The 14,700-nt window shown below is 37.1% G+C and overlaps 1 protein-coding gene across 3 annotated transcripts in view; it reads right to left on the bottom strand.

Moving 5' to 3' along the window:
• tank (TRAF family member-associated NFKB activator) overlaps positions 1–14,700 on the bottom strand; it is a 73,649-nt gene that overhangs the window by 28,197 nt on the left and 30,752 nt on the right. The window contains exon 2 of one of the 3 annotated variants that reach the window (XM_039757489.1): positions 10,164–10,297. The exons of 1 other annotated variant lie outside the window; for it this stretch is intronic. In XM_039757489.1, coding sequence (XP_039613423.1) covers positions 10,164–10,262 — 99 coding nt within the window. In that variant the 5' untranslated portion in view covers positions 10,263–10,297. Of the gene's footprint in view, positions 1–3,435; positions 3,467–10,163; positions 10,298–14,700 lie in introns of those variants that run through there. One more of the 3 variants, XM_039757491.1, reaches the window with a different exon arrangement.

Raw genomic sequence — 14,700 nt, 5'->3', positions numbered from 1 at the left:
TATTCTGTCAATCCATTTAGTTAGGAAGCGTTTCTTGTTTTTTCATAAAGTGCCAATCCATATAGCTTCCAATATAAACATAATTTTGAATATTAAAACTATTTTAATATTAATAATCAATTAATGTTGTCAACACATTCATGACAGGTATTTTCTGTATGTGCTGTCAAGTGACTATTGTTTGATTCAAGCCAAATATAAAGCCAATTAAGTAAAAACATTCACACCATGAAGGTTTGCTTGTCACTTCAATCTCCTGCACATACTGTATTCCCTTACTTTATTTCTATCATATACCTTGTGCCAAAACCCACACTGCATGATATTTGGAGTACACCAGGTTAAAAAGACAGCAAGTTATAGTGCCAATGGATAACAGGTAGTTTAGAGAATCCTAGAACATGACAATAAGGACCTTATGTATTTATGTGATAAGTGGTTTGTGGCATAGTGCATGTTTTTAAATAAATAATCAAATCCTGAGAATGTGCAGGTGTAGGATGGGCACAGGTGGGCGCATGAAGGCACTCCTCCGGTGTTGATTACGGTGCTTGGCTGATCATGCACTCATGTGCAAATCCAGGTGGACTAATCAGGGGCCACATTCACACCTCGGAGTGGGCGTCTCATCTGCACCTGACCGGAAAGTAAAAAGAAGCCAGCACAGTAGGAAAAACCAAATAAGAAGGAAGGAAAAAGGATAGAAAGAAAAGCAAGCAGGATCGGGACACCCCAGCATGTGAGAGGATGGGGGCAGGCAGCTGGGTTGAAAGCCCTAAAAAGAAGAGTAGGGCTGATGCTTAAAAGGGAGCTGGAAGAGGGCCAATGTGCAATTTTTGGGGTAGTTGGAGTGGCCGGATATTCGCTCTCGAATAAGGCAGAGTGCTGGCAGCAAGAGCTTGAAGGTGCAAGGCTCAGTGCAGTGCCCTGCTGGGAGCCCACAGGACAGCAGGGAGCCGAGCCTATGAAGGAGGTTGGCTATGCCTGTCAGAAAGGCTTATCCTCTGTCTACGGTATCTCGTGAGGGGTAAGCAGAATAGACATCAGTTTTAGAAGAATACACTGAAGCTTGTGCATTTTTAAAAGAACAGATTCCTTCCTGTGATTTTAACTTTGTTTTAATGGAATGGAAACATTTATTATTTGAATATTTTAACCTCCACATGGACACAATTTTTTTGTGGATTCTTTATTTATTTACTGACAATTAATGAGATGCACTGCACTTTTTGAATATGGATTGGTTTTATGACTGATGTTAATAAAAGCACTATACACTTTTTCACCTACCCCTTGCTTTTTAAGTATGTGTCCTCATTTGCCTAGCTCATCTTGGTACACGACTATTGACTGTTTTGGTTCCAAGAGGCTCCAGGAAGTGACAAGGGAACATGGAGCTAATCTGGACCATCACAATCTATTATTATTTTACAGGTGACAAGATGGTAAGATGAAAATTTAAAAGACATTTCTGTTATCTGGAGCCTTGCAATAGTGTCCTCATGTGTATGACTATTGTCACAAATTTTCTGATCTATATGGAGTCATATAGTGTTTTATACATGACTCATGATGACATTTTAATTTCAACAAGGTAATCACAGAGATTAAGAACAATATATTTTGATATATGCATTTCCATTTTAGAAGTAAGATGGAATATTAGGATAGATAACTCAAAATCACATTGATGTTAGAGCAGACAGCAGTGCACAATGAGAACACAGCCTTCACAGATTAATCTCACTGGTGTATTTCTAGAATTTAATATAAAGTTCAGCATCATTGATTCATTGTGAGATAGATTATTGTGCTCATTTTAATTAGCTTTAAAAATACCCAAATTCCTTCTTTTGCAAAAGACTAAACTGAATTCCTAAAAATCAGTAAACTAGAGCTCAAAAATTTGCTGTAGGTTCAACACAAGTAAAATTACAAGACTGCATTTAAAGTGTTCTCCTTAGATAAGTCATCTGTAGTATATAAATTATATTAACGTGTTGTTTTTTTCTTCATAAAGTCACTTGTCATAAAATCCCACAAAAAATTCAGACTTTCTCATCATTTTAGAGAGACAATACATATAGATTGTGCAGTACATAAATTTAAATGATTCAAGAAAGGAGGGTTTATTTGTCATGTTTCATGGTTTTGTGCACACTTTGTGATTTAAAACCAGGCTGTAAAAATGAATCATACTTGCAAATTTGACGATGTCTGCATGTATCTGCTCTTAAAATTTCATTTGGACTGTGTCTTTTGTTTGCATTACTATATGGTGATAATAAAAAAAACATCCAGCTATAAACAATGCCTTCAATCACGAAATACCTAAATACATTTCTGTCTGCTGCTGGGCACTACCTAGGTAAAAAAGCAACCTGGAACAGGATGGGGTGTACATGCAGATATCACTGTATTCAAGGTCTTTTTCACACAACACTGCACTTGACATCTTTCAGCCTTTAAGGCATTTGATAGTTATATCTACAGCAAAGAATGCTGTAGACTATACAGTGCATCCAAAAATAAAAGTCTTACAACTACATGTATAAAATGCAAAGGAACGCCTCCAATTTTATTCAAAGAAGAAGATGCATTTCTGCATTTATCCAAAAAAAAAAATGCTGATGCCCAGGACTATTATATGAAATAATTTTTCTCATATTTAAAATTCTGTATTTCCTACTTTTATAAAAAATAATATGACAGATCATTTTTCCTTTGACTTAAGCAAGATGAATTATGATTCTTCCAATTTCACAAGAAAGGTTGGTGCCCAGACCATACTTTATAGGAGATAACAACCAATTTCTTGTGTCATAAACACATCCCATCTGGTATTATTTTAAGTAACATCATTAGGGAATTAGGAGTGATTAAAAACCAAAATTCATCTGACAAATGAGCAAATATTTTCCTCCAAAACAGAGTGTGGGGCAGTCCCAGAATACATGACCTAGTCAGACTGGTGCTTGTTGACATTTTTGACAATTAGAATTATGTCCCTGCTAGATTTTAGATAATTGTAATCTTGAAAGATATATACAATTTACAGTTTTAAGATCACTCCATGCTGCACTCAAATTGATGAAGAGTGTATCATATGAAAAATTCAATTCCATTTCTTGCTTGTACTAATAACTAACTATAAGATCCGTTTCCACTGTTACCTATAATGTGCAAACTTGGAATTTATGAAATGTCTGAAAATACTACAAACATATTTCTCATCACTATTTTAAATATTTTCAATCATACATATTGAAAAAAAGATTAGAAAGTCAGTCAATTTCAAAGTTTTAGCTTATACATAAATAAAGTGTACTCCTGGATGTCTACTGAAGGTCAAATGATGAATACACATTGTCAATAAAAAGTTCTTAAAATATTTAAATACCTAAATATATACATAAATATATGATTACCACGCACTAGAGCAGAAGGGGAAAAAAACATCTCTGCCTTAAAGTATTTCTTATTCTTCTTCCACACCTGGAAGTGCAGCCAGAAGAAGGTCCTCAAGCACCTGGAGCACTTCTGGGTGCCCTATAAAAGGAGTCAGCCGCCACTACTCCAGGAGTCAGAGTTGGAAGGAGGTGGACAAAGCTTGCTGGAGGAGGAATGGAGGCGAGAGAGAGGAAGAGAAAGAAAAAAGATGAAGAATAGAAAGTGTTTTATACAGTGGTGTGAACTGTGCATAACTGTGCTGTACAGGTGGGAAACGGGGGAAGGCGTTTCCAATGTGGAAAAAGAAAAAATAAATAAAACGTGTGTGCTGAGCTTCTGTCCTGCATCTGTCTGTGTCGAGTTTGGGTGGCAGGAGCACCCACTGTAGGCCACACCAGATTGCTAGATTCTTAGAGAATAGATGTGTACCTTTAACAAACCTGTTAATATCTAGTGATATTATGGAGCAGAGCATTTTCCTAGTGAAACTTCGAGCCAAAAGAACAGAGTTTACATTTCTATTAAGCAATGAGATTGATCTGTAAAATTTATACTTAAGAGGGTCATTTTAAGTCAACTGCAATACATGCCTATCTCAGAGTTTTTGGTAAAATTTTGTTTTCCCTAGTTTACCCCCAGACATACGGCAGCCAGCTTTAACGGAGCTGATTTAACCAAAAACTTTTTATAAAATTCAGATATATCACTGTTTCGACCTGAGACTTTCCTACTTCGAAAATTGATAGTATCTTGAATTTCAAAGCACCTCAATGAACTGTCCAGCTCTTCTATGGGCAGTTCTACTTTATTAATGAGTTAATAAGCCTCAGTTGCATAAGCCTCAACTTTATTGCACTCTGAAGTATATAAAGTCTAATTAAAATATATAATATAAAAACCTTAGCATTTTCTTTAACATGTTCATTATCTTTAGTGCAGACTATGCTATTAATCTCTATTAATATATTCTGAACTACATTTTACATATTTAATGAGCTAAAATATGGCATTTTCCCTATACTCATAATAACAATGATTTGAATTATTACTTGTTTTGCTTCTTTTGTATTTAAGAACTTAACATTTTGTTTGTAATCTTTTTTGGGAGCACTTGAATGTGAATTTGAATATTTATGATCACTTTTACAAAACTAAGTACTGTAATAAGCTCAGTTTTTCTTCTAACTTAAGATTTATTTTTAAACTAAGCACATGAAATTATTTTTCTCCTTAAATATATAGGGTGGTCCAGAGCTAATTATGCAATTGTCACTACACTATAACTTATTAAGTTTATTACATAAAAAAAAAAAAAAATCACCCGAAAAATCCAGGACCATCGAGAAGTGTGCAAACTTACGACATGAAGAATCGTCTTTGCACCAAACTGGAATCGTCCCCACATAAATCAAAGTCATCCAGAGGATCTGGATCTGCATAATTAGATCTGCACCACCCTGTACTTTGTTTCCCACAGTGTTTACAGATATGTCTGATGAATGCATTAATCGCCTGTGGACACTGGAGAGCACCAGAGAGCGCCCAACCCCAGACACAACCTCACAGACACAATTCCCATTTAAATAAAACCAGTTTGATTTTACACCTACCTTCCACATATGTTCCAAAACTGCAATAAACACAATTCTCCTCACTTTTTCTTTTTCTTTTCTTCTTCTCTATTCCTTCAAGGCAATCTCTGTCCACTTCCACCCGATTCTGACTCACCTGGATGAAGTCGAGTGACTTCTTTTATCCTGGACCCGGGAGTACTTCCGGTGCAAGAGCATAGCCCGACAGAAGTATTTCCAGGTCAAATAGAAGGCCTATAAAGCAGGGATGAGGAATCCCTGAAGCAGTCCCTTACGGTCCTCACTGAACCCGACAAGGCTGTTCTTGAGCACTACAATATCCAGTGTGTCTTGTGGATATCTGTGCAGGTACAAGCGCCCATGAAGGCTGCCTCCTATTGTGTAAGGGGAGCCTGTGGTCCTGCCGGATTGTCTCCCCTTGTCCTTCCATTATACTGTCCTCCCGGCCAGGTATTGTTCCTGGGTCCAACCAGGACGGGACAGCAACATACCCACTGTCACAATGGCATCTTCTGCCCCTCTTCTGAGTGAAACAGGATGATCTTCACAATGTTCCTTGTGGCATCCTTGAGCTGGTCTCCCATCCAATTAATCCCGGCTATCCATCCCGTCTAGGATGTCCGCCCATGTGAACCATCTTTCACATTCTATAAAATGTATAAATTTATGTAGTAATTAAATAAAGTCTTTGCTCACTAGTTTTAATGGGTTAAGTCAGGGGTTCTCAAACTCGGTCCTGGGGGTCCACTGTGTTTTTGTTCCAACCAGGCTGAGACTCCTGTGCTAATTAAGTCAATTGTTGTTTCCCAGATTCCTTGTTTTGGAAAAAATATACAAATTAGAAAACTAAGTTTGGGAAAAAAAAAAAAGTAGTAAAATGTACTAAGCAGTTATATGTATTTTTTTCTTTTTAACCGTTTTTTCATCTTGATTGTCATTGTACTTTTCTAGGTGTTCTAATTGTTTAATTAATCCGTTATTTACTACTTTGTGGGGTTGACGCTAAAGTAGTTGCAGCCTTTCACGATTGAGTGTTGTTTTCTTGGGTTTCTGCTCTGCTTCTTTTTAATTGTCATTATTAAAATTCAATGAAGGGAGCAAACTGCACAGCGAAAGGGCGAAATATAATAAAAAGAGAGTTAAGCATTTAAATCCATAGCAAAAACAGAAATATTTATAAGAAAAGTTTCTTATAATTGTAAAAATCATGCTGCTGTGCTTTTCTGACTGTAGAATAAAAGATAAATAAAACCAGCTAATTAAATGAGATCAGTGCTATCAGGTGTTGTCACCGATTAGGAATCTGGCTGGAACAAAAACCTGCAGCCACAGTGAACCCCCAGGACCGAGTTTGAGAACCCCTGGGTTAAGTCATGAGTGGCAATTTAAATAAGCAGAGTAAAATAAGTTCCAAAATAAGTATGGTCCAAGATAACAATAGGTTGGTGTACTTGTGTGTATTGCAGCTATTAAGAGGATTGCTGGTAAACTACTTGACAAATAAAGCCTCAACATATGCAGACCAAGTTAGCAGAAGCAATGGAGAAGACACCTCAAATGATCCAGGCGAAAGTGATTATAATAGATGTTACCTTGAATGGACACATTGGAGCCAGTGATAATGGTTATAAGGCAGTCCTTATAGTTTCAGTACTGGGAACATTGAGGATGAGATGATTCTGGAGTTTGGAGAAGCAATGGAAATGGTTGTATAAAACACCATATTAAAGGAGAACAAAATATATAAATGGTGGTGTAAGAAACACAATGTTAATAAGGACACTTGATTGTGGACATACTGAAAAACGTGAAGGTGGCCCCTGGAGAAAGTTGTGTAACACATCGTTTGGTCGTGGGAGATCTTTTTAATTAGAGGTATAAGGAAAAGTAAGAAGTATATACTGAGGCTGAAGGCTTACAAGCTGAAGGAGGTGAGTATGAGGATATTCCAATGACATAACTACACTGCTTCATACTGTATCTATTTGCTTTTTCCAATTAACCAAATACGGCATTCTTTGGAATGTGGTTGGAAACTAGAAGATATACAGAAATATAAAAAGAACACGCAAACTGACAAAGGCAGTGTAAAAAAATGTATGAAAAAAGGGTTGCGTTTTGTATATTTTCTGGTGTATTTTACGTATCAGAGAATTCTATATTTCCATAAAAATGAATAACTTACATATGGAAATGCCTCCTTTTGGTAAAGTTGCAAATGGTTCTAGGTGATCCCCACAACTAGGATCAATGTGAAAGAAAATTAAGGATAGTCAGTAAATGTGAGTTTAAACTAAAAGACTTATTACATTAATAGGCTAGGTTTTTCTTGAACCTTTCTCTCAATGTGTCAGGTGTTCCTTTCAGTGGGAATTAGGTTATTCTCACACAATTGAGCTGTGTACATATTTGAACAGATTACTCTCCTTGGCAGAAGTTCAAGAAATGTGGTTGTCACAAGAGATTTTTGGAGTTCACCTGTAACAGGGGAGAAACTGTGAGAGAGTCCTTTCCACACCTATGCATTTCAGCTGTAGTATGGGTGGTGAGGCTTCCTATTTGGATAATGAAGGAAACAGTAAAACATACACAGAGATGGAAGAAAACAGAAAATGATACTGCTAAGAAAAGCCCTTACATTTTTTTTCACTCCAGCATAGGGGATATGGAACCAGCCTTATCCAGTCAGACAGATGACTAGCATATGCTTTTTTATAAGCATGCAACCTCAGGCCCTTAAAGAAGGATGACCGAAAAGGTAAGTTTCTTCAGTTTGGATTTTTCAAAGTGAGGTTTCCCTTTTTTTATTCATTAATTGCCCTTACATCCTTTAGTATTAATTGATTTTATACTCAGTTAACCCGATTGTTTTTTGTTTTTTTTAAACAGTTACCTCTTTTAAGTAAAACTCAAATTAAATCTGTTTACAAAGGCTGTTTACAAAGAGCCTGAATCACAACTATACAAGGCCATTAAGGATGCCACAAGCAGATACAAGGTCAAGCTGGAACAGAGTTTCTCCACCAATGATTGTTCTTCTGTTTGGAATATTTTAAATGTGACTTCTGGTTACAAACACAAGCCCCCACCTATATTTACAGAGACATATAGTCTTGGGCTCAGTGCAAAGCCCCAGTTTGTTTCAAAGAATCCATAGTCATCCTTGTGCCTAGGAAGCATACAATGTTTTCCTGTCTAAATGATTACAGGCCAGTAGTGCTGAATTCTGTAACAATGAAGACATTTGAACATCTGATTCTTCAGCATCTTAAACCTGACTCTCCTTGACTCACTACAATTTGCCTGCTCTGCTAATAAGTCAGTTGAAGGTGCATTAATACAATGACTGAAGGACTAACTTTACTATAGTGCCCTGGTAAACGTCCATGCAAATATGACAACATAATAAAATAATGAAATGTTAAAAAAAAATGTATTAGAAAGCAATGGTTTTATTGTCAACAGTAACTGTGTCAAAACTATGAAAATGTAAACAAAACCAATTAAATCTGTACAGAAACTGTTAATTACTTTATTTTCACCAGGAAAATGTCTAAAAGTCTATATTTGAATGAAAGTCCTTGAAGCATGGCACCACACAGAGACACATTTGCAACAAATATAAAATGTTTCTTTGTGCTGTCTATGCTTATTGCACACAATACATTTGGTATTTAGACAATGTTTGCATTCAATGGGCAGCTGAATGTTCATGAAGGGGTGTTCTGTTATGGCAATTCAGACGTCCTGTGATGAAGAAACACCTTAGGGGCAGCTATCTGCGACAGTTCAAGAAGCTACAGATTCCACATTATCCAATTGATTGTCACTATCTCAATCATGTCATTATCGTTGAAATATTAATCTTGCAATATATGTATATAATTGTTTCAAAGCTTCAGCAGCTTTATACCTTTTTCACAATGACATAACTACAGACTGCCTATTTATAACACCGTTTTTTAAAAGCACTAAATGGTAACTTCAGTAAGTAACTGAGACATGGCAGCAGAGATTGATAGTGGCTGTATACTGAGATATGAATTATTTCATACATCGTGTTTTGACAGGCTCAATGACATACAAGTTAATTTGTACCTTGCGTTCAAAGTGTTATACATGGCTCTCCATTGCATTTTGCAGAATTTAGACACTTCAGATACTTATGGCAATATCATACTTGTGGGTTTCAGTTATGCACTTACAGTTATAACACAGCTTCTCCACAGCAAACTTCTCAGTATGAATGTGTACTATGCCACATATCTCTGGACCTCTGACTTTCTAAGGACCAGATGGCAGACAGTGAATATGTCAGGGCTCCTGACACTAAGCCCTGTCTCTCTCTCTCTCTCTCTGTGACCCAGATTTTAAACTGCTATGGTTAGCTAATGACACCACCCAGATTGACTCAATGACAGATGGGGAGGAGGTAGAGGATTGGTGAAGAGGGATCAGCTGACCAGTTGGTGCACCCTCAACAATCTTCATCTGAATTTAATGCCTAGTTTTAATATAAATTGAATGCTTCACTAACAACAATGGATTATAACTAAAAGGCAACTACAAGTATTAAAACAACTGAATGGCCCAAAATTGGCGTTGTAGACACTAGCCTTAGAGACATTCTATTCATCTTACTGTGATTGTGCAATATATTAAAAGTAATATTCTATGCAACATGAGTTTGTGGAAAAACAGACCTCCACACTTGTGTGAGCCATAAGAAAAGCTTATTTACAAGAACAATAAACATATATAAATATCTGTCTTGAAAATCAAATAGTATGAAACCCACAAATCTCAACTGTCTCAGAGTTATTATCAAGTTGATTGGCATGCATGCTTTTATGGTCAGTTGCATACTTAAGCGACAGCAACTGATGGCAAATGGAAAAACATGCAAACCATAAAGAAGGAGAAAATACTATGGATGACTGGAGTATTAGGCAAGAGTACAAACTGCTTAGAATCATGTGAATTTCCATTTACAAAAATTACAGTACAGCGTAATGTACCATGTTTAAGAAAGGGACAACAGCAGTGACATAACTTAGCTGAATAGTAACATAGTCTTCTACAACACTTCAAGCGATTTTTTTTTTTTAAAAGTTATCTTACCTTAACCTTAAGTTCCTTTTTTACGGCTTCTTTTTCAAAGCATGCTTGTCGATAAGCTTCAAAAGCTTTGGTAAGTGGTTCTCCAATGTTTCTATCCATAGTTCACACTTCAGTAACATTACTATTATTTTAACCTGAAAACATATCATAATACAAAAAACACACATTATTTTGCAAACTATAGATCCACAGTAGATATGATTAATCCCACTGCCTAGTATGATGTACTGTATACTATATATACACACACACAAATACAGGATATAAAAAAAATAAGTACAAAAATAATTAATCTTAAGGTATGCCATGAAAAATAGCAATTAATCACATGGCTGAAATAAAAACCAGGTTTTTAATGAATAAAACAATTTTATAAGTCGTTTTATAGGTCACAAACAAATGTACTTCAAATAAAAAATGTATTTAAAGTAACTGTCTCATACAATGACAAGACATTTGACAAATTTAGAAATCTGCTCAAACTCATCTCTGGCCGTAGCAGCTTTAGGTTGTTGCTTCAACCACTTTCGGAATTAGAAGCCACTTCCTGCTGTTAATTGAGCCTTCGCCCCTTCTTACACGATTTGCCTGAGTTGTTTATCTGTAACCTCATAAAACAATAATAGATGGAATTTTAGTTCATAGAGACTTCATATAATCTTATTTTAGTAATTGCTTTTGACACCACTGTGGCCAAGTTACTCTGATGACCTTTCCGTCTGTATTTAGTTAGCTGGCATAATATTCAGGGCCCTTAATTGTTTCAGGTTTGTAACCAATTAAAACTGAACTAAATACAGTATATAATATGGATGTCAACAGTGACACATTTACTTACATCTATGCGTATTCATCATAATACAGCTTTTTGAAAGGAATACTTTGAAACACTGAATAAAAATATGTGACGTTTCCATTCAGATCTATAAAGTACTTTGTTGATTTTTTCATAAAAGTAACACATACACAAGCAGAAAATCCACTGATGCTACACAAGGAGAAATTAAACAACATGATTTTCCATTAACAGTGAAAATCAGTTCTATTTATGAAATTGTTTTATTTAGAGAAACCTGCAGCCAATCAAGTATCATAGTTGAGACTAGAGGTGAGAGATATAGCTTCAAAATCATATCATTGCATTTCAAGGAAATTTGCAATATAGGGAACAAATACTGAATAACATTTTATCAGTGATTGCAGCTTGTAGACAGCAGCATTTATTAGGTCAAACAAAATGAACGACACTTTCATCTTTCCAATTAACTACTGTCATCAATGACAGTAGCAAACTGGAAAAACTGGAAAAGAAGGATGAAATCTATTGCTGCAAGGTTTAAGTATCAGGAACTTTATTATAGTGCAATAGTAGTGAAACAGCATCATATAGTGACACAGCGCAAGTCAAATGTAAGCACAAAGTGGCCCTGGTATTTTTTTCCCCTGGAAATCTTAAATAAAAGTATAACACAACTGCTTAACACTTAAGTTTAACAATAACTAAAGTAATGTTGCGATGGATAGCATTAACTTCCTGGGTAAAAGTAGACTTTTAATTCTTTCATGTTGGGTTTCAACAGTTGTTGTTAATTTTGGTTAGTAGCTTTGGCAATGGAAGTAGTTTATTGAAGTTGGGAATTGAGTTTGCCTACCACCATTAACCAACGCTGCCTGGTGTATCAGGTCAGGTTAGGAAGCATGCACTGGTACAACACGTAGATGCACCCAGCACACAACAAAACAGCTTGGGATCCTGATTGGCAACCCTTCAGTCAGCCAAGTGATCCAGTCCCACCCACCAGAAATGATCCTCTATCTGCTGCAGCCAGGTGTTATATGGGCGCCTCCTTGGCTTGGTCCAGCCACTCGGGTCCTCAACAATGAGGATCCTGTGTGCCAGATCACCCTTAGGGAAATCGCAACAGATGGCTGTAGTGCTGTAACTGGCGTTCCCTCACAATGCAGGTAATGTACCACATTCGGGACTCCGTGAGCAACCTCTCATTCGACACAAAGTCAAACCAATGGTACCACAAGGATTCTCCAAAGAGACACAATACCAAAGGAGTCCAGTCTTCGTCTCAGGTCATTGAAAAGCTCCATGTCTCGCAACCATATAGCAAGACAGGAAGCACCAGGACTCTAAAGACTTGGACCTTCATCCCTTTGCACAGATATCAGGAGCGCCACACACCCCTAATGTACGAGTCCCAGTATTGAGACTAAGAGGGTAGGCTTAATTTGAATATGGCCGTCTGTAGTGGATGTCAGCATTACTTGAATGTACAAAGCTAACAGTACTAAGAAAAGAGTAAAGAAAAAGTGTTTTTCTTGATAAAGTGAGTGTCTGTCATAGTAACTTAACCTTGTAACTCTTCAAGAGCCTGCACAATACGGTCACCTAATAAAATTGACCACAAATTTTAAATAAAGGTGCAAACAAACAGCAGTAATCCAGACAAACTTTTATTCAAAATGGGAACACTGCTTTTAAAATGTTGTCAAAACTTAAGTAACAGTTGCCTTGCATATTTTTTTTTTTGATTACCGCCAAATGAGGTATTATATTAGTGCTGGAACAGTTACACTGCCTCTAATTTCTTGTTTAAACATAAAATTTATTATACCATGAAATGACATAAGCTACAAATGTCATTGTTGGAACTGTACAAGTAAACACTTTAAGAGTGAAATAGCCATACTGCTTGGCAGACATATCACAGTCAGAGCTTTAGATTCTTTGTCAAGAACACCAGCGTTTGACAATTTACTACATTCCCGCCAGAGCTGAACAACCTCTCAGAGGCAGTGCTGGTAGCAGGGATGCACAGGTATTTCCTGACTAAATAGTTGATACTAGACATTAAGCCCATTACAATAACGGGCGCTAGAACAGTAGTGCATAATCATTAGTAGGAACAGTCTATATTAAATGGCATGGTACCTTGTATATGGCTGTAATATACGTCACTGTATTGTGTGCCTTTAATTTTCTCTTGCAGTAATACTGGTTTGTATTTCCGTAAAATGCCTGTAATTTTGTCTGACAGTAATACAATGGAACCTCGATTCACGACCATAAATTGTTCCAAAACTCTGGTCGTAACCCAATTTGGTCATGAACCGAAGTCATTTCCCCCATAGGATTGTATGTAAATACAATTAATCCGTTCCAGATCGTATGAACTGTATGTAAATATATATTTTTTTAAGCACACACATAGTTAATTATAATATTGAATCCACAGCGTAATAGTAAACTAAATGTAAAAACATTGAATAACACTAAGAAAACCTTGAAAAACAGTCACTAAAAACACTTTTTTTAATGAGTTTTAAGCAGAGGGAAAAAAAATGAACATTTGAAAAATCCGTAATTTAATAAACAACCAAGAAAAGTAACATTGCAACGATGCACGCGCGTGCCTGTGTGTGTGTGTGTATGTGTGTGTTTCTCTCTCGCAGGCCTGTGTGTGTTTGTGTGTGTCTCTCTCACCTATCTGTGCGCCTGTCTGTCTGTCTGTGCGCCTGTGTGTGTCTGTCTCTCTCTCGCACCTGTGTGTGTGTGTGTGTCTCTCAGCACAGGGAATGCACAGGAAGAGACTGAACACGTGCCGTGTGGCCCCGCGCATGCACACTTAACCAGAAGACACACACACACACGGACACCTGGATGCACACAGGGGTTTTATTAAAGAGGATGAGGAAAAGTCACCTCATTTGTTTCCCACCACGAGGGGATCACTTTCGTTGTCTGCTGGTGTACAGTTCAAGTAGCAGATGTTTCTCTCTCTCAGTAAAAATAACCCATTTGAACAATTCCTAATTTGTTCTATTTGTTGTTGTATTATTTTTCCTACCTGACACCTATGGGGCAAAGTAGTATGGTGACAGCTATCTATACATATAAAAGGCAGAGCCCTCAATGACTCATCACAAATTCTTCCACTTTCCATATAGGTGGGAAGCTGAAATTTTGCGTGCTTGCAGTGTGCTTACAAAAGTTAAGTATGTTTCATGTCCTATTGCAACACCCAAGGGGGGGAAACGGGTGTACCCCCTAAACTGTATATATAGATAGGGGAAACCCCTCCTCACTATTTCTGCGACTTCCAATATACGTAGGAAGCCCAAATTTCCAATGCTCATCCATTACACTGTACTTACGAACGTTAAGTATGTTTCATTTCGTGCCGTGCCCTGTAACGGACTTTCAAAAATAACGTCTTCTTTTTGGTGGTTCTCACCATTATGCCATACGGAACTTTTAGAACTGACATCTTCTTTTGGCGGTTTCATTCCTTATTTCCGTTAACAGAGGCAGACACGCACAAGGGCCGCCTCCCTGTCCCCCTTCCTTTTTATGCACGGCTGCAGTCCGCGCACCCACCACATGGTTGGCTCCCTGCCTATATACATTATCGACATCCCGCACTCATGTGCCTCCTCACTTTCCTCAGCTGTTCGTCATGCTCACTGCTCTCTTCTTCTTTATTCCACCGCTTCAAGTCTGTTATTGTTTGCCTTGCTTCATGTC

The sequence above is a fragment of the Polypterus senegalus genome, chromosome 6 (genome assembly GCF_016835505.1).
Source record: "Polypterus senegalus isolate Bchr_013 chromosome 6, ASM1683550v1, whole genome shotgun sequence".
NCBI lineage: Eukaryota > Metazoa > Chordata > Cladistia > Polypteriformes > Polypteridae > Polypterus > Polypterus senegalus.
This window is presented reverse-complemented; position numbering and strand designations above follow the sequence as displayed.